This window comes from Schistocerca gregaria, chromosome 5 (genome assembly GCF_023897955.1).
Source record: "Schistocerca gregaria isolate iqSchGreg1 chromosome 5, iqSchGreg1.2, whole genome shotgun sequence".
Classification (NCBI taxonomy): Eukaryota; Metazoa; Arthropoda; class Insecta; order Orthoptera; family Acrididae; genus Schistocerca; species Schistocerca gregaria.
In genome coordinates, this window is record NC_064924.1 from 566153276 (window position 1) to 566178016 (window position 24741).

At 38.9% G+C, this 24741-nt stretch overlaps 1 protein-coding gene across 1 annotated transcript in view; it reads left to right on the forward strand.

The window, feature by feature from the left end:
• The window catches only part of LOC126273167 (NFX1-type zinc finger-containing protein 1-like), a 255031-nt gene that overhangs the window by 48021 nt on the left and 182269 nt on the right, over window positions 1-24741 (forward strand). The window contains exons 3-4 of the mRNA XM_049976640.1: window positions 1396-1479; window positions 17119-17390. Coding sequence (XP_049832597.1) covers window positions 1396-1479; window positions 17119-17390 — 356 coding nt within the window. The remainder of the gene's footprint in view (window positions 1-1395; window positions 1480-17118; window positions 17391-24741) is intronic.

Consider the following 24741-nt stretch of genomic DNA (forward strand, 5'->3'; position numbering starts at 1 on the left):
ACAAGAGGGTAAGGAGTCATTCCAATCCCGGGAGCGGAAAGACTTTCGTTAGGGGGGAAAAAGGACAGATATACACTTGTAGTATGAAAAAAGATAGGTGCTGATTGCCATACAGCGGATATGCTGAGTATCAGGTGCAACAAAAATGCTTTCAAACAAAGCTTTTTGCCAAACAGGCCTTTGTCAAAATTGGACAACACACACACACACACACACACACACACACACACACACACACACACACACACACACAATTTCCATTCGCACATATACAGACACAATCAGACATTTGTAAAGGCAAAGAGTTTGGGTAGAGATGTCAGTCGAGGCGGAAGTACAGAGGCAAAGATGTTGTTGAATGACAGGTGAGATATGAGTGGCGGCAGCTTGAAATTAGCGGAGGTTGAGGCCTGGTGGGTAACGGGAAGAGAGGATATACTGAAGGGCAAGTTCCCATTTGCCTTTACAAATGTCTGCTTGTGTCTGTGTATGTGCAGATGGATATATGTGTGTGTGTGTGTGTGTGTGTGTGTGTGTGTGTGTGTGTGTGTGTATATACCTGTCCTTTTTTCCCCCTAAGTCTTTCCGCTCCCAGGATTGGAATGACTCCTTAACCTCTTCCTTAAAACCCACATCCTTTCGTCTTTCCCTCTCCTTCCCTCTTTCCTGATGAAGCAACCGTTGGTTGCGAAAGCTTGAATTTTGTGTGTATGTTTGTGTTTGTTTGTGTGTCTATCAACCTGCCAGCGCTTTCGTTTGGTAAGTCACCTCATCTTTGTGTATATATATATATATATATATATATATATATATATATATATATATATATATACACCATGCACAGTTCTTTAAGGGTGTCTGTTTTAATCATTCACATAAAAAAATTCTGGTATTACTTGCAATATTGTGCTCCATGCTCTAAGTTTGTAAAATTTTGAATGCCCAGATGCCCTCCCTCACAATAAATGGTTGGTTGAAAATTTGTAAAACTAATGAAAAGCCAAGAGATTCCACAAGCATTCCATTAGGGGGAGTTTTATGTAGGACAAAATGATAGTTTGCACAGGATATAATTGATTGTTCATCTTTATTGAGCAAATTCTTATTAAAATGCGGATACCTCTCATAAAGCGTAGGACTGTATACTATGAAATTACATTTTACTTTTGATGTGTCTCCTGTACTGTAATTGTGTTACTAGCAAATGTAAAACAAATAATTTGCAATTCATTAACGTATTTATTGAACTTCAGTCTCAGTTTAGAGTAAAAATACAGCAACTGATTGATGCAGATGATTTTGTCATGGTAGTTTTGTTTGAATTTTTAGATTACACGTGTAATTCCTGTTGCAGTCATTGTGTGGTGTGGTTTATTACTTAACCTTTGTTCGCAGCTATTGTAGAAGAAGCAAATGAAATACTGGAATCACAAATTACAGTTTTTCTTACAAGTCATTGCCAACATCTCATCATGATAGGTATGTCAATTACACACACTATATATATATATATATATATATATATTTATATATTTAATTTAAATTATAGTGTAAGTATTTATAGTTTTTTGTTGGCCATTAATCAGTGTATTAGCACAGGAGCCAGGGTACATTTTTTGAGTTACTCAGATAACTCAGATTGTCTTGAAAGAAAAATGTATTGGTTTCAAGAAAAGTGAAATTAGCTTGTTTTGTAAGACAGATGAGTGTCTTGAATTTGTAGATGAGTGGAAAATTCTGAAATTGCTGATTTTTTTTGTTCTTTTCTGAACGCACTGTGGGGAAAGATAAGTTATATATTGGGTATTGTATACCAGGATCATTTTAGTGTAGAGTTAACCAGATAAAAGGATCTATGTATATCACCACCTAGGAGCATGTGCTTAGAAGTTGTTACTGCAGAATATGTCCCTTGTAATTGTAGCAGTTCCCCACTAGGCAATTTTCAGCTGTTTATGAGAAATAGATGCTTTATTTAGTTACTTGTTGGGCAAGAAGAAACAGTTAGTAGTTAGTGGAGATTTCAATTTAAAATTCCTAAAAGATTGTGATACAAAAAATTAAATGGAATCATTATTTGGTTGCTTCAGTCTGAGTTCAGTAGTAAATTTTCCAACTTGCTCACAGCAAGGTAGCAGGACCCCGATTGATAATTTGTTTTCTATAAACAGTGCACTGGCAGAAAAAATTAATTAATAACGAATTGTTAATGGACTGTCTGATCATTATGTGCAGTTAATAAACAATTTAGCACCTTAGAGCCCTGAGGCATGTTAGTACAAAACTGTGAGGGTTATTAATTGAGAACAGGGTTAAGTGTTTTAACAATAAGTTAAGACATAGTTTGGGATGAGGCATGTGTAGAAAAAGATGCTAATGTGAAATTGTGTGTGCCATAGGGTCAGTCCACGTAAAATCGCGTAATTTTGGAGCCTTTTCCTGCTCAACCATCACGCAGTTTTATGAAATTTTATGTGAACATTTGCACACATCCCAAACAAACATTGTTAAAGTTTAATATTTGTGACAGTAATACTGCCCTAGATAGTAATTTGTTTGACTTTGTATGCAATACTGCGCAGAGCAAGCATGAATTTCTGGTGAATTTGAGCTGTTACATCTCGTACAAAATTTTGTTGGAAGAAATGAAATTTGCCATGTTGTACAAATTTATGTACTGTTTCAAGAATAATATTAAAAATAATTTTACAAGTGATATTCATTCAGAAAATTTTAGGCAAAATCACCCGAAAAGTATGGTGTGCAAAAAAGTGTCAAAGTTTGGCTGGTATATCTCAGGGACTACAGGTATGACGAATGTGGTACTTGATATGTTGTCACCTAATAACAGGAGACACTCTGATATAAAGTTTCATTTGTGTACCACTTTCCAATACTGAATTTATTAAGTGCAAAGTTTAAGATTTGTAAAAAAAGTCAAAAACACAGTATTTTTGACCTAATTTTGTAAAAACCAGTGTTCTAATAATTCTCCAAACTGGATTCATTAGGAAGACCGTGGTTTGAGCCACAAAACAAAGTATATTTGGTTATCCAATACTGGCTAACAATGCTAGATAATTTGAATCAAAGTTGGGTGCGAAAATGATGTTATTTGGCCATTACGTTGCTTGTATGTATGATGATGAATTGAGTGTTGGCAACATTATTGACATATCAGTGGAACAGAATGATACTCTGATGAGATTTATGCATCTTCAAGGCCCAGATTTTTCCTTTTATTGGCTTGAAAGACAAAGCTTGTTGGTTACCAGAACCCCACCTCATTTCCATGGTCTCTTTGCCTTCAATATCATTATCCCACCGACAACATCAATTTCCAGAAAATGAACTGCAGAAAGTGCCTTAAGTTTCGAAAAATGTAAGCTGCAATATTGAGAAGTTTAAAACCAAAATTGATATTACTTTGCTTTCCATTTATGAGAGATAATAGCAAATGGCATTGTAAGGAGACAGGTACTACCGCAAGGCTTTGGAACCTAAATTAAGAAACAAAATTACGGGTGTGGGAAACAGGCTGAGGAAATCAACTCACGGCTGGTATTGCGTGACCCTATGGTGATGGGGTTGCCATATCATGTTGTCGAATGGATAGTTACAGTGTCACCATGGACCAACACAATATCATGTGCTATTACTTCTCTATTTGAAAATAGAAACAACATGCAATTAAACACAGACAATAGGTTGTTGCAATGTAGCCTGTTGCTGTGGTCTAATCCCCCATATTTGCTCATCATTTTCAGGTATTGTTGGTGCCCATTGGAAAATCAAACACATTTTTCTGAATGCTTAAAAAATACTCTTTTCAACTATGATTAGTTTGAAATTGATTATGGAAATCAAATTCTCAAAAAGCAAGTTGAATGTGAGCTATTTTTGTAATTTTTACGGAAATCTAGTTTCAATTGATTTTGTAGAAATTTGGAAAGCAGTACGTGAGTGATATTTTTACAGTGGGAAATGTCAGTACATTGTTGTGTCCAAAGTGTTGTCTTTATCATGCCTTTTAATCAACGAGATATAATCAGCCAAAGTTAAGACTTAATTTGCAGTGCATTTTTTCTTGTAACTTTGCCTCAATATGAGTTGCAGTGTAGCCATTGTCAAAAATAAATTAAACCCACTGTTATGGAGAGGTGGGGTGTTCTTAAAACACATTGTTTCAATTGAAACTGGTTTTGAAGCTTTAGTAGAAAATGGTAATTATAAAAGGAGTGTCAAATTCACCCAATTTTCACCAGTTCACAAAAATCATCATCTTTTTGACAAATTTGTAGTTTTTTCCAAAATACTAGGTGAAGGAAATTCTGTATTCCATGTCATTATGCTACCAATGTATTGCGTATTAAGTTTTGTGATCAGAAGGCATTCACTCTATGTGATATAAGAGTCTAATTTTATATTGCTTTTGTGCTGTGATTTTCGCACCCAACTTTGATTCCGAGAATCTAGCATTGTTAGCCTGAAATGGATGATCAAATACACTTTGATTTGTGGTTCAAACCATGGTCTTTCTAATGAGTCCAGTTTGGAGAGTTCAGAAAGAAACTTCCACATGGGAAAAATATATTAAAAACAAAGATTCCAAGACTTACCAAGCGGGAAAGCGCCGGCAGACAGGCACATGAACAATACACACAAACACACACACAGAATTACGAGCTTTCGCAACTGGCAGTTGCTTCGTCAGGAAAGAGGGAAGGAGAGGGAAAAATGAAAGGATGTGGGTTTTAAGGGAGAGGGTAAGGAGTCATTCCAATCCCGGGAGCGGAAAGACTTCCCTTAGGGGAAAAAAAGGACAGGTGTACACTCGCACACACACACACATATCCATCCGCACATACACAGACACAAGCAGACATATTTAAAGGCCTTTAAATATGTCTGCTTGTGTCTGTGTATGTGCGGATGGATATGTGTGTGTGTGTGCGAGTGTACACCTGTCCTTTTTTTCCCCTAAGGGAAGTCTTTCCGCTCCCGGGATTGGAATGACTCCTTACCCTCTCCCTTAAAACCCACATCCTTTCATTTTTCCCTCTCCTTCCCTCTTTCCTGACGAAGCAACTGCCAGTTGCGAAAGCTCGTAATTCTGTGTGTGTGTTTGTGTGTTTTGTTCATGTGCCTGTCTGCCGGCGCTTTCCCGCTTGGTTTTACCTTTCTACAAAACGTTTAAGTTTGCACTGGATTTATTCAATATTGGAAAGTGGTACATAAATGAAACTTTATATTTGAGAACCTTGTGTTGTTAGGTTAGTATAGGCCAGGGTTCACCTTTGTCATACCTTTAATTCCTGAGATATAAGCCAAACTTACACTTTTTTGGGCAATTTGGCCTAAAATTTGCTTGCTGAATATCGCTTTCCATTACTAGTTTTAAGAGAACAAAAAACTTGTACAAGATGGCCAAATTTCATTTTTCAACAGAATATTGCCTGAGATATAACAGCTCAAATTTGCCAGAACTTCATGCTTGCTCTGTGCGAATGCATGGATGGAGTCAAACAAATGACTATTTCTTGGCTGGTATTGTTGCGACAAACATCAAACTTAATTGTGGAGATGTGCAAATCTTCACATAAAATTTCAGTGAAATCTGATATGGTTGAGTGGGATGGCCTAGATGAGCTGACATGGAATGTCAATATTTGAAAGCAGCTTTCCTGAAAATGTGAGTGAAAGGATGAGCACTACTATTTATACAATGAGAACCACTGGTGCCGTTTGAGTCTGGCAGGCTGCTTGAATTTGCACATTCTGTGGCATGATTGGCTAACATCAAACCTAATTAACTTGGAAATGTCACAAGTCTAGGATTTTTTTACTTAAAATTATTTCTCAGCCATACCTACCCTGCAATGTTCTTACAATCTTTTCAGACTGTTGCTGACTACCCTATAAAACGGCCAAAATAAGCCAGGATCTGACATTGCTTGCATTCTACTAAAAATACTGTAATATTTTATCGAAAGTTATTAAAATGTCCAGAAATATGTGTGTCCTGACAGAAAGTAATAATGTGGATAATAAGAATGAAACTGTGGGGTGTTGAAACTGGAGACAGGGCAACCACTATACATGATACCACAACATTGAAACTACATGACATTGTTGTGACTGATAATTCACAAGTTGCAAATATTTTTAACAAGCACTTCCTGAATGTCGCAGCAAAAGTAGTTCAGTTGAAGAAGCAAAATGTCATTTCATGAAAGTTAAGCAACTAGAAGTAGCATCAGTATCCTTCACTGAAATTCATAAAATTATAAAAAATGCAAGCTCATATGGAGTTGATGAAATTTCAAACAAAATTCAGGAAAATTGTTCTAACATGATAAGTAATATCCATAGTGATATATATAATGCATCACTGGCACGGGTTTTTTTCCAGACATTACAATATGCTCTTGATAAAACTATTTATAAGAAAGGTGACAAGAAACACAAAAATAATTATTATTGTGTTTCCGTAATGACATCTTTTTCCAAAATGTTCAAAAAACTAATGTACTTGAGTACTTTCACATTTAAGTGGAAACAATGTACATACCATATCTCACTTGGCATTTCATAAGGTTTGCTTGTCTGACAGCACTATGTACACACTCACTCACCAAACTTTACAAGCGGTAAATAATATACTATCACAGTTGGCATTTTTTTATATTTCCAATGTGTTTGAAAGCATAGATGACATTACTCTCTTAGAAAAATTTATGTTTGAGGGAATTCATGGCTTTACACATATGTAATGAGTTTGAACCATACTGAGCAAACACATTGCACAAAACTGTGCTTAACAATTCAGACAGTGTTGGAAGAATAGAAAAATTTAGTGACTGGAGGGAAACCACAAAGGGAGACCCAGTGTTCAATTTTGTGTCCTCTTCTATTTCCTTATTTATGTGAAAGACTTTCCACTTAACATTCATAAAGCAGAATTGATACTTTTTGCACATGATACTAGTATTATGGTAAATCCCATTAGAGAGAAAGCAGCAGAAGGGTTTGTGAAAGATGTTTTACAAAGAACCACAACTGGGTCTGTAAAAACGCATCCCTCAAAATTTTGAGAAATTGCACTATATTTAGTTCCCTACAACAAATAAAGTCTTACCAACAAATGAAGCAGCATATGAACAGGAACCAATATACAGGGTACCACCCAGCAGTTTACGCTGGCGATTTTAACTCTCAGCACACCAGATGGAGATACCCGAGGTCCACAGCTGATGGGATTGGACTAAGTGACTGGGCAGACAACCGGGACCTGCACCTCCTTTTCGACCCCAAGGACTCAGCGACCTTCAAATCAAAGGCGTGGGGCACAACGTCAACACCTGACCTGACCTTCGTCACACGTGGAGCAACAGGTACACCCGTGCGAGCTATAAGAAGGGTCCTCGAGGCGTTCCCCCGGAGCCAGCACAATCCAGTAATAGTGGAGATCGGACTATCAATCCCAGTCATAAAAAGCCCCCAATCCCCCGGTGGAACCTGAGGAAAGCTGACTGGAATAAATATCGATCCTATGCTGAGAAAACGATAAATTGGATACCACCAAAACCTGAGAAATACAAAAGATTCGTAAACTTAGTACAAAAAGCGGCCCTAAATGCAATTCCACAAGGGTCGAGAAAGGAATACACCCCCTGCTGGACGAAAGAGTGTGAAACACTACTGGAGGAATATGAGAAGACTGGGGACGAGGAGACCGCAGACCAACTGATCAACGCTATGAATGAGGAACGCAGGAGTAGATGGAAGCAGGCAATGTAAAATCTAGATTTTACCCACTCCAGCAGGAAGAACTGGGGCCTGCTGAGGAAATTAGGCGGTGCCACAGCACCTAACAGGCCGACTCTTGGAACCAGCGCATCTGAGATTGCAACTGTCCTGAAACAGACCTCCAAAATCCAGCTAAAAACAGCCGAAAAGAGAGAAATTTCCCAAGAGCTAAGCAGTTTATTGCTTAATAACCCAACCAACATGGGCATTGTAAAAGAAGTGGAGACAGAAGAGATATCCCAGGCCTTGAAGCTAATGAAGACAGGAAAAGCAGCCGGACCTGACAACATCCTACCAGAATTCTTAAAGGAATTGGGAACTTTAGGAAGAGGGTGGCTGGCCAAACTTTGTACGGAATGCATAAGCACGGGGGTTGTGCCTAAGGAATGGAAAGAAGCAAAAGTCATCGCAGTGCTGAAACCCGGAAAGACTGGAGATAATCCTAGGAATTGCAGACCAATATCCCTGCTATGTATCTCCTATAAATTATTCGAGAGAATATTGTTGACTAGATTAACTCCATACATCGAAGCCAACCTCCCAACATACTAAGCGGGTTTCCGAGCAGGTAGAAACTGCTGCGATCAAGTGCTGTCCCTCACAACCTATATTGAGAAAGGCTTCCAGAACAAGATGAAAACTGGCCTGGTCCTCATAGACCTCACATCACCTTACGACACAGTATGGATTGAAGGGTTACTGCTTAAGATAACTAGAATCATAAATTGCAAGCAGACTTACAAACTACTCAAGAACATACTAACGAACAGGAAAATCAAGGTCTCACTCCATGGTACAAACAGTAAGAGCATGGTTCTGAATAATGGTCTGCCACAGGGTTCGGCACTAGCACCCGCTCTCTTCAATCTATATATAGCTGACTTGCCAGAAACTAAATCATGCAAATTTGCATATGCAGATGACCTGGCCATCGCATATCAGAGTAAAAACTACAACGATCTCGACGAAACACTGAATGCAGACCTTGAAGTCCTGAACACCTATTACTCCAAGTGGCACCTACTTCCCAACCCCAACAAAACAACCAGCACCATAATGCACCTCAACAACAGAGAGACACACAGAAAATTACAGATCTTTTCGAGTGGCCAAAACATAAGACATGAGGATAAGCCTAAATATTTGGGAGTGAAACTAGATCGGACCCTAACGTACAGCTTACACCTCGAAGACACAAAGCAAAAACTAAAATCCCGCAATGCTATCCTTTCGAAACTGGCTAGAACAACATGGGGATGTGGAGCGAGCACTTTGAGAACTTTAGCACTAGCCCTTGTCTACAGTGTAGCTGAATACTGTTCACCAGTCTGGAGGAGAGGTGCACACACATCTAAAGTGGATGTCCAGCTGAGGGAGACAATGCGAATAATCTCGGGAACACTCAGGGCCACCCCCTGTGCATGGCCTCCTGTACTAGCGAACATAGAGCCTCCAGAAATCAGGCGATCACAGCTAGCCCTAAAAACCTACAGGAAAATTATAGACAACCCGGACCTCCCTATCCACCAAGATCTGACACAGACAAACAGGCTTAAATCCAGATCACCTTTTTGGAAAATCGGTGAAGAACTACAAGCCTTTGAGCCGAGAACGGCCTGGAACGAAGTATGGTCGGCAAGTGAATTTAAGAACAAAAATTTAGTACACCATCCGAACAAGAAGATTGATGGCTTCAGCCTACTAAGAAGAGTGTGGACAGCTCTAAACCGGGTCAGAATGAGTGTTGGGAGATGTAAACACCTGATGAACATGTGGGGCCTGGCAGACAGCGCTGTATGCGAGTGCGGTGAAATACAGACAATGGACCACCTACTCGTGTGCAAAGTGTATGGCCATGATGGTGAACTCATGGACATACATACACTCAGTGACTCAGCCATAGAGTGGCTCAAAAACATATCTAATATAGTGTAGAATAATATTGTTTTCTTTTTTAGTATATAGTGATAGAATATTGTAAATTATGCCTCTGTGATGCCGAACGAGTAAATAAATAAATAATATACAGGGTAGAGTGCTCCAAAGTTTTGTATGCTCGTATTGATGAAAACTTCAAGTGGAAGGAGCATTTTACTGAGCTGTTCTAACAATTTATATTCAGTTACTTTTGCTCTTTGTATAATTGCTAGTCTTGAAAATGCATGGATCAAACTCCTGACACATTTTGCATATTTCCACTTAATACAGAAAGAAAGTATTGCACAAAAGTGAGCTGTAAGATTAATATGTATTATTCACTTTGGTCATCAAGTAGGTACATCTTCAAGGAGTTAGGCACAACCAAAGTACATACACGCATGTTCAGAAAGAACAGAATACCTCGAACGTCTAGACATAGGACTTTCATAGTCAAAGGATATGTACAGTGGTATGTTCTGCAGAAATAATTAGCATTCAGTCACCTCGGTTCAGCATGTGTCCCGTTGCCTAGCAGGAACAGGGTCTGCCATGGACCCTGATAACTTGTTCCATCCGTGATGGAATCAACAAATATAAGACATAAATGGCATTCTGTTGTGTAGACATACACGTTGCAAGAAATAATTAGCATTCAGTCACCTCGGTTCAGCATGTGTCCCGTTGCCTAGCAGGAACAGGGTCTGCCATGGACCCTGATAACTTGTTCCATCCGTGATGGAATCAACAAATATAAGACATAAATGGCATTCTGTTGTATAGACATACACGTTGCATTCATCTGGTTCAAAAGTTCATCTGTGATCATTGGCATTGGGTTAGAGCACTGCACCCATCATTTCACCATATACCACACATTTCCAGTTGCTGACAAGTATGGTGATCTGGGGGCCAGGGCCAGGGTGTCCCGTGACACCAAAAAGGCGTGTGTTCATGCAACAGTATGTGGTCACACATTGTCTTGCTGAAAATGGCATCTGGATTTTTGTGCAGAAAGGGTATGGTTATGTGCCGCAGGATGTCATTTAGGTAGATCACACTGGTCACAGTGCCCTGGAAACAAACCATTTGTGATTTGTGGTTGTACCCAGTAGCACCTCACACAATAAGGCCTTCAATTGGTACTTGCGTGGATGCGGCCATCCTATTCAAACAAACAGAACCTGGATTCATCTAAAAAACTTCCTGATGCCATTCCTGTCCCCAGTGACATTGTTCCCTACACCATTGCTGTTTAGCATGTTTCTGCACGTATGTCAAAAGTAGGCAGAGAAGTGGATGGCGCACACAAAACCTATGTGTGATAAATGGCGATGGACTGTCAATCCTGATAATGTGTGGTGTGTTACGGTGTTCCATTGTTGATCCAGATCTGAGGAGGACACAGACCTGTCCTGCAATGCCATTTGGATGAGGTGTCAATCTTCTCAGGGGTTGGCCTGGGTGAAGTGACCTGAACCATCTCTTGATGTTCTGTAGCCTTCAGTGAACCATTCTACACATGCCCTTTGCACTACTGAAACACTTCATCCCACACGAGCAGCTATTTCCTGGAGGGATGCATCACATTCTCTGATGCCAATAATGCACCCTCTTTCAAACTCACCGAATGGATGGTACAGTTAGCGCATATGTCTGCTCAAGTCACACTGATCCACTGCCTTCTGTTTATAGTTGCAATGGGAGCTGCAGACGCATTTTACTGGTTGGTGATGGTGCGCCACGATATCGATGTTGACTTTGAACTCGCGGGCTGCAATGGTTCAAGTGCTGATCTTTTCTGCAGAGCATACTAATGTACATGTGCTGTGAATATAAGAATGTCCTATCTCTAGTCATTCAAGGTGTTCTGCTTCTTTTTTATCCTCTGAAGATGAATGTACATTCGCTAACAAAATTCGTCACAAATAATCCATCACAATTTCAGAAGCATAGCTATGTCCATACCTTCAACACTAGAAGAAAAAATGATCTTTACTGGCTGTTATTGAAGCTGGCAGTAGCTCAGAAATTAGTTCAATAGGTGCAACAAAGATTTTCATCATTTGCCAGATGATGTAAAATGACTGACTGTTAGAACAACAAGTTTTTATATCTAGCGTAATATCATTGCTTATAGACAACTTCTTGTACTACATGGATGAATAAAGCAAAATTTTCAAGTGTAGTGCATAAATAGGACTAAAAAAAATATGTTCTTCAGTGTTAACAGTAATCGTATACACACATTCTGTAAACTGACCTGTTCTGTATCATTTCGAAAAGAGAATTGTTCAAATGATCTATGGAACATGTAACAAATTAATTAAATAATTAACTGTGTGAGCTCAAAAAGCCAGCATTAGCGGCCTATCGAGAATCTGCATTGTAAGTTCTCAGTTCTGTAGAATCTACTTCAGGAGATGTATGCTAGATTTGTTATTCTTCTGCACACTGAACAATACCACTATAATTAAATCATTGAAAAATAAATGTACTCGTAGGCTAAATAATCTTCTGTTTTCTCACCACTGTAACAGGAACCTTTAATGCCTTGGACAACACATTTTAGTTAATTATGTTTAGTGACATCAGGCATCCAGTTGTCCTATCATACACAGTTGAGAAATGTTCATATGATGCCATTTCGAGTCTATTTGTTTAACCATTTCATTGACTGATTTGTTTTAATCATTCAAACATCTTTGATAGGAGGCTCAACTACTCAGCATAAGATACAACAGAAATGGTTAAAAGGATATACACATGTAACTCACAGGAAATGGTTTACTTGTCTTCTTATTAAAAAATAAACAACAGTTAATGAAAATGGAAAAATCCTGAAGTTAGCGCAAATGACTACAAAAGCAGTACACCGTGTAATATTCTTGGGTAGGAGCCAAGCAGTTATGATGGAATGGGTGACAAACTTCACTGAAAATTAAATTTCATGGTAGTTTAGAGTAAAAAATGACTCTTATTGTGTTGACATAGGTTGACATACAAGTAAATTGAGCAGTATATTTTGCTTCCATTATGTAGAGTAACATAATTGTCATAAATAATTTGTGCCAGTGGAGTCCTACAAGGTGCTATAAAACCTATCATCCCACAAGGAGAAGTGAATGTATATATGATTAATTTATCATTGATCCACATTCTCCGGAGAAGTTGACATTGTAGAATTGTTGCATAATTTTAATATTAATCACATGTTAAAATAATCTACATGTTATTCAATTAAAACATCCCTATAATAAGATATTTGAATAGTTAGTAAATAGAAATTTCAGGATTGAAACAATAAATGAAAGTATGTAAAGGTGACCACACAACTACAGATGATTGATGTGTGGTTCAGACACACATTTAACCTGAGCTGAAAGTTAAGCATAATATTTCTCTCTTTTTCTAGCATAAACTCCTTCCCCCTCCCTTTCTCCCCCTTTCTACATCTACATGGATATCCTGCAAATCACATTTAAGTGCCTGGCAGAGGGTTCACTGAACCACCTTCACAATTCTCTATTATTCCAATCTCGTATAGCGCGCAGAAAGAACAAACACCTATGTCTTCCCGTATGAGCTCTGATTTCCCTAATTTTATCATGGTAATCATTTCTCCCTATGCAGGTTGGTGTGAACAAAATATATTCACTTTCAAGGGAGAAAGTTGTTGATTGGTATTTTGTGAGAAGATATTGTCACAATGAAAAACTCCTTTCTTTTAATGATGTCCAGCCCCAATCCTGTATGATTTCAGTGACACTCTCCCACATATTTTGCAATAATACGAAACATGCTGCCCTTCTTTGAACTTTTTTGATGTACTCCGTCAGTCCTATCTGGTAAGGACCCCACACTGCGCACCTGCATTTTAAAAGAGGGCGGACAAGCATAGTGTAGGCAGTCTCCTTAGTAGATCTGTTACATTTTCTAAGTGTCCTGCCAATAAAACACAGTCTTTGGGTAGCCTTCCCCACAACATTTTCTGTGTGTTCCTTCCAGTTTAAGTTGTTTGTAAGTGTAATTCCTAGGTGTTTAGTTGAATTTACGGCCATTAGATTTGACTGATTTATTGTGTTACCGAAGTTTGACAGATTCCTTTTTAGCACTCATGTGGATGACCTCACACTTATTGTTATTATGGGTCAACTGCCGATTTTTGCACCATTGAGATAACTTTTCTAAGTCATTTTGCTATTTGTTTTGATTTTCTGATGAGTTCATTAGTCGGTAAATGACAGCGTTATCTGCAAACTACCTAAGATGGGAGCCCAGATTCTGCCCCAAATCATTTATATAGATAAGGAACAGCAAAGGGTCTATAACTTTACGTTGGGGAATGCCAGAAATTACTTGTTTTACTCGATGACTTTCTGTCAATTACAATGAACTGTTGCCCCTCTGACAGGAAATCACAAATCCAGTCATGTAACTGAGGCAATATTCCATAAGCACACAATTTCACTAAAAGCCGCTTGTGTGGCACAGTGTCAAAAGCCTTCCGAAAATCCAGAAATACGGAATCAATGTGAAATCCCTTGTCAGTAACATTCAACACTTCATGCGAATAAAGACCTAGTTGTGTTTCACAAGAAATATGTTTTCTAAACCTGTGTTGGCTGTGTGTCAATAGACCCTCTTCCGTTTCACACACACACACACACACACACACACACACACACACACACACACACAATTGCCCATTTGTGACTGACATTGTTTTTGGTTGACCGTAAAGGCAAAATGCAAAGGGGGGGGTGGTGGTGGTGGTGGTGGTGGTTGGGAGGAATGAAGATGGGGTGCAAAAGGGTATAGAGGAGTACAAATTCACGGATGCACGGAAGAGAGGGACTGTTGGATTTCGGTGACGTAATGAAATTGAAGTTAATGTTAGGCGGCACCTTTCATACTAATTGCTACAGGTTTCATTTTATACTACATAGCGAGACTACAGTTTTTTGCCCAATCCCCACATCACGTCATAGTGCAGAAGGAACACCTTGATGCTAAGGAATTTCAGGACACTGTTATCCACTTGCTGGTCTGAAGATGTGGCTGACGACACAGCTGACCTACACATCGCCACACGTTTTGTCAGTGTGTGACACAACTACAGGGTGGACACATTGATGCAGCATTGTGTAAAACACAATTAAAGTCTGTGCAGGGGAGGAATGTTTTGGGATAAGGAAATGAAATTGTAATGGTTATGGAGAGGGAAAAGGACAGCTAAGAAAGGTGACTGTGAGAGATATTGGCGAGTGGGGTTGTGAGAATGGAGAATTTCCTTAGAGAAATTTTCCAACTGATAGTTCAGTGGTGCTGGTGCTTTGGAAGGTGGTGTGGGAGGTCTGAATAATTCAAAAGCCACTGATGTTGTACCAGCTGTTGGAAGACACTGATCTTCTGATGTGCATCACATTCAGCAATTAGTTGATCCAGTTAACTGTTAGCTGCCATTTGTGGTTGTTAATTCATGCAGATAAACTGCTAATTAGTTGTCATACCTACATAGATGTAACTGCAGAACAGCTGACACATGGTGTGATTGCATTCACACATGGCCCTACTTCCGATCACGTTAGAATGACTGTTACAAGATCGTCACTAGAAGATGGTCACTGGCAGTATGAGATAACAACTTTTCCTGGGTTGTCCATAGGAAATATGCTTAAATGTACAATTTAAAATTGCTGTAGGTTGGTGAAAACAGCAATGCTTTCACTGAAGACAATTAATGAAAATAAGCAGGTACTTGAGAAGTCCAGCAAACCTTGAGACAGTCTATCTTTTCATATGAGATTTTAAGTCACGTGTAAAAGTAAGTACACCATGTATCATATACCATCTGTGCTGCCATTAACTGTGCAAATGTCTATGTGAATATTGGACTTACACCTGCTTAATCTGAGGCTTGCCAGAATCTTGACAACTCAGCTGCTAAATATGCTGCTTATTCTTGTGCCATTTGGATTTTCCCTTCAGCACCAGTTCTTAGAGATTGCTGTTGAGAACTGTCCCTCCAACAGATCCTATTCTCTCTCATTTTCCCAGGTCTAAACCTGCATTGGTCTCTATTCCCATTGCCCTTGTATGCATACCACTTACCTTAGCCAGGTGCAGTGTACCCTTTCTTCTGCCGTTGTTTCTCTTTGACCTCTAGCGTAGCGTGTGCTGTAGGCATATCTGAAGGTTGACATTGTGGAAGTCTGGTGAGTTAGAGGTGGTAGTATGGATATGACATACGAGGTCACATTAAACATATTGAAGTTTATTTAATATCATGAACAACAAAAATGTCTTAAAGGGACTTATGAATATGAGAGGGAGAATCATAATTTGAACAGTGTGAAAGTAAGAACTAAAATCGTAATGACTAACATTTAAAAATATTAATTTAATAATTGCCACAAATTGATTAAATTTACTAGATGGAAGTTTAGATCCACCCACCCTCCCCCTCCCCAATCCCTCCCCACTGCTCGTCCTTTTAACTCTTCTTCCACATTTGTCCTCCATCCTAACATTACTACTGCTTCCCTCAGCATTTCCACCCGCCAACAACCCACTTTCCATCTTCCACCTCCCCTCTTTCCAGACCCCCTTCTCACCCTCTCCTTTTCCACTCATCACCGTTGCCCTGCTATCTGTCACCCTCATCACCAATCCTTTCAATCCCCTCTCCACACACTTCATCCATCATTGCTTCCCTCTTATATTACAAGAAATAGGCTTAAAAAGTCCAGCTGGGAAAATGAAGATGAAGTAAATGATGAGGGGATTAATGTAAACACACATTTTCTGCTGATTTTGTGGTATTTGCCTCATGTATAGCTAAACTTCTAAACAAATCAGAGCCTTCTGTGTCCATCACATGTAGCATTCTTGAGAATAATATAAGAGAGGTTGGGGCATGAACACAGGCACACAGACAGCTATTTTTACTCTCTCAAATCACGAATGAAGCAAACTTCATAGGAGCTAATATTGATATGAAGTAAGCTTCACCTGGTTTTGGACTATAAATGTTGAGGAGAAATGTACAGAAGAAATTTTTTGCTCCTTCCCTGTGTATCGTAAGCTTTTGCTTCACTCAGACTGGACCTTCCATCTCTTAACCATAATGAAGGCACCTAAAATTATAAAATCTAACATTTATGTGACTAATGTCTTTATTTATGTCTTGACATGTAGTAAGAAGACCGACTTCAAAATAATTGGTTGAAAACATTTAATTGATTGGTGTTGAAGAGGAGGAAATATCTCTTAAAACTTTACATTCTTAAAAATATAATTGTTGACAGTGCTCAGTGTAAAATGTTCTGACATGTATTTGTTTATTTTTATTTAGCTGAAACTTGTTTTAACTTGTTGATTATGTTGCAGGAGATAGTTTGCAACTACGACCTTCTACATCTGTTTATGAATTGCGTCAAAAGTATAATCTAGATCTGTCATTGTTTCAACGAATGTTGAACAATGGCGTACATTGCGAGATCTTGAAGACTCAGCACCGCATGCGATCAGAGTTTGTTAGACTTTTAGTGCCTGCTATATATCCTGCAATAAAAACTCACACCTCTGTTAAAAAATATGAAGAAATTGCAGGAGTTGTAGGCAACTTGTTTTTTATAACACATCAACAGACAGAAGAAGAGGTATGTGAAATTTATGTGCATTATCTTATAAAGTTAAGCTGTGTGCCATGAGTGGTGGAATAGTTGTGTATTATTTTTAATGTTCTGTGAAGACAGGTTCTCATTTGCTGCATGCCATAGTTTCTTTCTTTCTTCCTTGCTTCTTTTTTTAAAGTCACATTGGAGTTTATTGAACATCTCCGTAATGCTTCCACGTCAACAAGTTATCCTCCTCTCCTTTAGAACATTTTCAGTACATCCAGTCTGTCTGGCTGAGGGAGGTGGCGCATTGGTTAGCACATTGGACTCTCATGGGGAAGGATGGCTATTAAAGTCCGCTTCCAGCCATCCACATTTAGATTTTTCACAATTTTCCTACAATGGTCCAGGCAAATGTTGAGATGGTTCCTCTGAAAGGGCTTGGCTGATTTCATTCCCCATCTATGAAACAGTCTGAGCTTGTACTCCATTTCTAGTGACCTTGATGCCGACACCACATTAAACCCTAATATTTCATCCATCCTCTTTGCAATCAGTCAAATCTGATATATGGCCCACACAATTTGTATTGGAGATTAGCTACCTCCTGTGGAGCCCGCTAATGAAACTCGGACCATTATTTCCCTTTCCTGCCGTGAAAAGTATTTGTTCTATTTTATATTGTTCATATAGATCACACTAAGGTTTTTAAACAGTGCCATTGGCTAGCACGTTGTTTTTTGCTCTTGGAGTATACAACTGCTTTTTTATTGATGCCAGAAACTAATGTTTAACTGTTAATATAAAGTAAATTACATATAGCTGCTAAAACAAAATGGAGTAATTTACTAATTGTTCCTTCCCTGCATTTATGGAATATATATATTTTATGAAAAAAGTTTGTCAGCCATCTGTATTTTGGTTTTTTATTTCTGATAGTTATTTCAGAGTGAAAGCTCCATCATCAAGGTTTCCTAGATTCATGTGAGGCTTGTTATAAGGAATGAAATAATCACAACAGAGGGAGGTTACATTTTTATGCAGATGGGGGGGGGGGGGGGGGGACCTTACAAACGCTAGTAAAAAAGTAGACTACAGTCACATAAAATACCTGTATATTGGGAGAATCTGCTTCACTGGCGGTCCATTGTGATATTGCTTTAAGTTGTTTCATTGCACACATAGTATAAGCAAAGTGAAGAATGGAAACATTGAAAATAAATGTCCTGTGTGATCAAAGAAATTTGCTTAAAGTAATTCTACTCCATAGCCTGATACTAAGTATAGCTTTTGTTGCCAACATACGTTGTCCTCAGAGTTACATGGTAGTAGTGTTATGTGAGGCTAGATCACAAGCGGCATGCGGATTTGTAATGTTCTTGCATTGCTGTTGCAGACAGGCACTTCAGATTTTGTTTATAAGCATCTTAACAGTTGGCTTTAATAACCCGAATGAACTTGTCTCAAGCTTGAAAAAAGAAATTCAAGTGCATTTTGTTGGTTCGCAACCAGTGCCACAGCTCTGGTGTTTAATATGTAAAACGTTATTTTTTTAGAAAAACTAAATTTATGTTTTTTTAACATTAGCTGTTTTTTATGAGAGGAATGCCAGAAAATTCCACATTATGGTTAATCTTCTTGTTACGGTTAGTTTTGTGGCGTGATGTAAGCACTGTGAGTCATTCTGCTTTACATTTTTTTTATATAAAATGAATGTATTTTGTATGTGCTGTACTCATTCTTTAGGACAGTTTGTTTCATAGTTTTTAAATCGTGTATCTCTTGGTCAGTGTGTATGTGCAAGTGTGTGTGAGTAGTCTCTGTCAGATACGTGAGTGGACAACTTCTTTACCTCCAGAATTGTTTCCCAAGATGATGGCATCATAATTAAACAATTTAGGTGTAGAATATAATGGCTGCAGTTTCCCCTAGCTATTAGCTATTTGTAGTGCCAATATAGCAAGTCCGTACAGACATTGCTTCCTTGTCCAGGGTGCAGAATTGAGTTATGTACACTAATGGTAAGATTTTCAACAAGTACGTGTCTAATATAAAGCAATAAATGAGGACTTCATATCACTTCAAAAGAAGGAGAGAGGTTCTTTTAGCTATACGGCAAGCAGCAGTTCTTCTTATAAAGTTGCATGATGAGTAGTAATGTACTGTAAACAAGACTTAGAAGTAAATGTAGTAAATATTAAGATGCTGACAGTAGAACAACAGTAGCTATGTGGTAAAACTGAGGCAGTGGCTTTTTTCAAAGCAGCAGTTTTCTTTCTGTCTGAATTGATTAAAATTATCTAGCATAAGCATGAATAGCATTAAGCAGTATAGTGGTAACTTATTTTTAGTATAGTACACAATTTAATGTTCTATGATTTCTGTGGCTTTTGCTGTTGTATACCTTGATTGTTTCTTGATTGACTCTGTGGAACATAATGTATGAATGACTGTTGCCCTTCTAACACTTGAAAAGGCTGCTGCCCTTCTTATGGAACCATATGTTTGTCTGGCCTCTCCACAGATACCTGTCCACTGTGATTGCACTTACAGTATGGCCATCTGTACTGTTAAGACACACAAGTGCCTATGGTAGCATCCATGGTTGCTATATGCATAAAACATGAGATTCTAGAACATTTAGAAATTTTCAGGCATAGAGCTATGTGACTGTATCATATACTTAATGGAAAGTCACCAGTGTTCTTAATCCTCAGTACTGTGTTTTTCAAGTGAAATCGTGACGTTTTTGGAAGGCAATGGAGAAAGATAAAAATTTACACAAAGTTCAACACTTGGAATGTAATCACTTAAATTGTAGAGCATGCCAAAACAGATATATGAACTTATTTCATTTTAAAACTGAGTGTAGATAGCCATGCTCCACAAGCATTGCACATTGTTGATGCTCAAGTTAGACGAGGAATCCCTGTAACAGAGGGCAGTGTCCAATCTGGAGGTATTTGAGGAGGATTGCGTTTCATCTTCGTGTCAGAAAGGAACAATGCTCCACCAGATATTATGTTTTACCAGCTACGTTTTACCAACTTGCGACTTGCAGCCACACTTCACAATGGTGCACGGTCCTGCCCCTCGGCACTGAGACAATAGTGAGTACAAGGACTTTGTATTTTCTCCTTAGCTGCTGCATCTGCTTTGCATTCACACATCCTAATACCCACTAAAATATGAGGTCCGTTGAAACAATATGGGCTGTTTGGTCATAAAAACATATATTCATTAGGAAAATATTCTATTGGTTGTTTTAGCTTTCTACAAACCTACTTCACTTTTCCACATATTTCACATTAACTTCCAAACTCTTTTCATAATTTTGCACCAGCTTCTGCAAACTGTCTGCTACGAATTTCTCTGCCTGGTAGATGAACCAGTTTATAGTGATTGCCTACTTGTCACCTTTAAACTGTTGACTATCATGGTATCATTAAAATGCAAGAGGTAATAGCAATTGGGTGTGGGGTTGGGATTGTAGGATATATGGTCAAAAAAACTCTCAGTGGACATTCTGTATCACATCATGAGTATTGGTAGCGGATGTGTGGATACATTTTGCTGTGGAAGATGACTGTCCAAGATGAACAGTTTCCTGTGACATCTTCTTTGGATGGCACATCTCAGTCAGATGTGCATTCTGTAATACTTTTCAACTAATTGTAGATCCACATTCCATGAAATCTAACTAAACAATGCCCTTTTGATCCAAGAAAATGGTAGCCATCATTTTTCAAATGAGGTAATAAAAGTGCTTGAATTTTTTGTTTTCTTTGAGGTCAGTCGTATCACTGCATTAACTGTTGTTTTGATTCTGTGTTGGTTTAACACATTCGTAGTCTTAGTTCATACTACAGGTGCTGTTCTAATGTGGAGCTCAAGATCACTCAAGCCATGTAGCGGTCAACTGTGAAATGGGACTGTTTGTAATGGAACTGAGTGGAATCCTTTCCAAAGGCACATCTGTAGCATTTAGACAGCAGTGACTCCAAGGAGGGGGGGCTAGAGCCATACAACTAAAATGCTCAACTGATCAGTCCAGTTGTAACAGCCACTTGTTTTTGGAAGTGGTGTCATCATGGGTCACTCGATTGTCTGGCAGTTATGCCCTTGAAATGGGTAATTCATGAAATTAGTGCAACATTATCCAGCCTTGTACAACCCCAAATGCCATGAATACAAAGATATTAATATAAGGGATAATGTATAGATGGAAATTGGAGAATTGATGGAATTACCATCTGGAAGAATGGTTTGTTTATTATTTTAGTTTAATTAAGATTTATTAATATGACAACATAAAGAATAGCCACATATTGCATCATTTATTCTGTCTGGTTTGATCACTTGGTGCATTTGCTATGGTACTGAGCCAATTCTGTTACTAACGTTATTGGTGAAAGCATCTCTTAAAATCTAAAATGCAGATATTTTCAAAACCACCCCTAGTCATTTAAAGGTGTTAAATTTTGTGTTGATAGTTTTTCAGAATCCAACTTGGCGAACAAAAACATGAAATTTTTTTCTGCAAGGAAACAATTCTTAGAATATTATGAAGGCAAAAAAAACTTAGAATATTATGAAGGCAGCAGGCAATAATTATTAATTTTTTTCATTTGTGTGGACATAGTGTCTGTAGTTGCTTTTTAAATTACTAAAGGTATTCAAAATCTGTGTTGATTTAAAACATCATTCATTTCCGTGTGGATGGATGTAACAGCATTTTACACTCATGTTCAGAAAAATTAGAACACCTCAAATGACTAGGGAGAGGACTTTCATATACACAGGACATGTACATTAGTATGCTCTGCAGAAATGATTAGCATGTCAGTCAACTCTGTTCAACATGTGTCTAGTATGCACCACCTTAGGTTCTGATAACTTGTTCCGTGTGTGAGGGCATCAACGTGTGTGTGAATGGCATTTTGTGGTATAGCACCACACATAAGGCCTTGATGGCGCTGTAGGATTTAAGAAAATGCAATCACTATGATACCACTCACCCTGTCCTCAGGGAACCAAAATGAGGCCATAATTTTGAAACCAACAAAACCTGAATTTGTACAAAAACACTATCCGGTGCCATTCCTTTCCTCAGTGCTGTCATTCCATACACCATTGCTGTCTAGTATTTTTCTGCACATTCGTCAAAAGTAGGCAGAGAAGTGGACAATGCGCACGTAACCCGTGCCGTAATAAACGGAGATGGACTTTTATCCCTGATAGTGTAGGTGTGTTACACTGTTGCTCCAGAATCGAGGAGGATGCAAATCTGTACTGCAATGCCATTCGGATGCGGTGTCGATCCTCTCGGGGAGAGGGGTCTGGGTGGTGCGACGTGACCCATCTTATTATGTCCTACAGCCTTCTGTGAATCATTCTGCATGCACCCGTTGCACTGCCGAAACGCTTCGTCCCACACAAGTAGCAATTTCTCAGATGGATGCATCACATTCTCTGATGTCAATAATGCACCCTCTTTCAAACTCACTGATTTGACAGTACGATTCGTGAATACATCTGCGAGGCATCATGCACATCTGGTTAAGTCACACTGATCCATTACCTTCAGTTTGTAGCAACAGCAAGAGCCCCAGGCAAATTTTTTGCTCTGCGATATCGAATTTGACCTTGAACCTGCTACGTACATATCCTGTGAATATAAACGTCATGTCTAGTTGTTCAAGATGGTGGTTTTTTGACTTGCGTGTATTTCATGTCAAGAAATGTGTAATGCTGCAAACCAACATGAACTTAGGACCAAAATATCAGTGCGAAAGACAGGAATACCGGGAAAGCATGCAACCAGGTGACGCTTTCCTGTGTAAGCAGAAAACAGACAAACATAATTCTTTCTTTTATATTTCAATGCTCCAGAACTTTTTAGTTTGTATTGTTGCTTGTATCATCTTTCATGATGTGTGTTAACAACATTTATAGCTGATGGGTGCATCTTGTTTTAAAACTTATTGGATATTGTGTGAGAATTAAATAACTTAAATGAAGAATAGAGGTCTAAAGATTGTAAATTTTACAAACATGAAAATTTAAAAAAAGCTGGAAAAAGTGCTGGACATAAATGTGAGGAATGTATTTCCTCAGTAGGTCTGCTTTAACATCTAAAAAAGTTTTGCATAACCTTGGTTCTGAGAGTTCCAGAACCTATACAGATAATTGGAATAACGATCAAAATAAACATCATTTCTGCCCATTTTATTGCTCATGAAAGCCACACATTGCATGTTGTACCACCATACAGTGAGACCTTCAGAGGTGATGGTTCAGATCGCTGTACATATCAGTACCTGTAATACTTAGTTGCACGTCCTGTTGCATTGACGCATACCTGTATTCATCGTGGCCTACTATCCACAATTTCATCAAGGCACTGTTGGTCCAGATTGTCTCACCCCTCAGCGGCGATTCAGTGTATATCCCTTGGAATGGTTCATGGTTCATGTCGTCCATAAACAGCCCTTCTCAATCTATCCCAGGCATGTTCGATAGGGTTCATGTCTGAACACGCTGGCCACTGTAGTTGAGTGATGTCGTTATCCTGAAGGAAGTCATTCACAAGATGTGCATGGTGGGAGTGCGAGTTGTCGTCCATGAAGATGAATGCCTCGTGAATATCTTACCGGTATTGTTGCACTATCGGTTGGAAGATGGCATTCACGTATTGTACAGCCATTACGGTGCCTTCCATGACCCCCAGCAGCGTACGTTGGCCCCACATATCATCACCCTGAAACAGCGGGGTACCTCCACCTTGCTGCACTTGCTGGACAGTGTGTCTAAGGCGTTCAGCCTAACCGGGTTACCTCCAAATATGTCTTCGATGATTGTCTGGTTGAAGGCACATGTGACACTCATTGGTGAAGAGAACATTATGCCAATCCTGAGCGGTCCATTCAGCATATTGTTGGGCCCATCTGTACCTCGCTGCCTGGTGTCGTTTTTGCAAAGATGGACCTCGCCATGGATGTTGGGAGTGAAGTTGCACATCATGCAGCCTATTGCGCACATTGTGTGTCACGACACAACGTCCTACGGCTGCACAAAAAGCATTATTCAACATGGTGGTGTTGGTGTCAGGGTTTTTTCAAGCTATAATCCGTAGGTAGCAGTCATTCATTGCAGTAGTAGCCCTTGGGCAGCCTGAGTGAGGCGTGTCATTGACAGTTCCAGTCTCTCTGTTTCTCCTCTATATCCGAATGACATCGCTTTGTTTCATTCTGATACACCTGGACACTTCCCTTATTGAGAGCCCTTCCATGTACAAAGTAACAGTGCGGACGTGATTGAACCGCTGTATTGACCCTCTAAGCATGGTTGGACTACAGACAACACGAGCCGCGTACCTCTTTCCTAGTGGAAT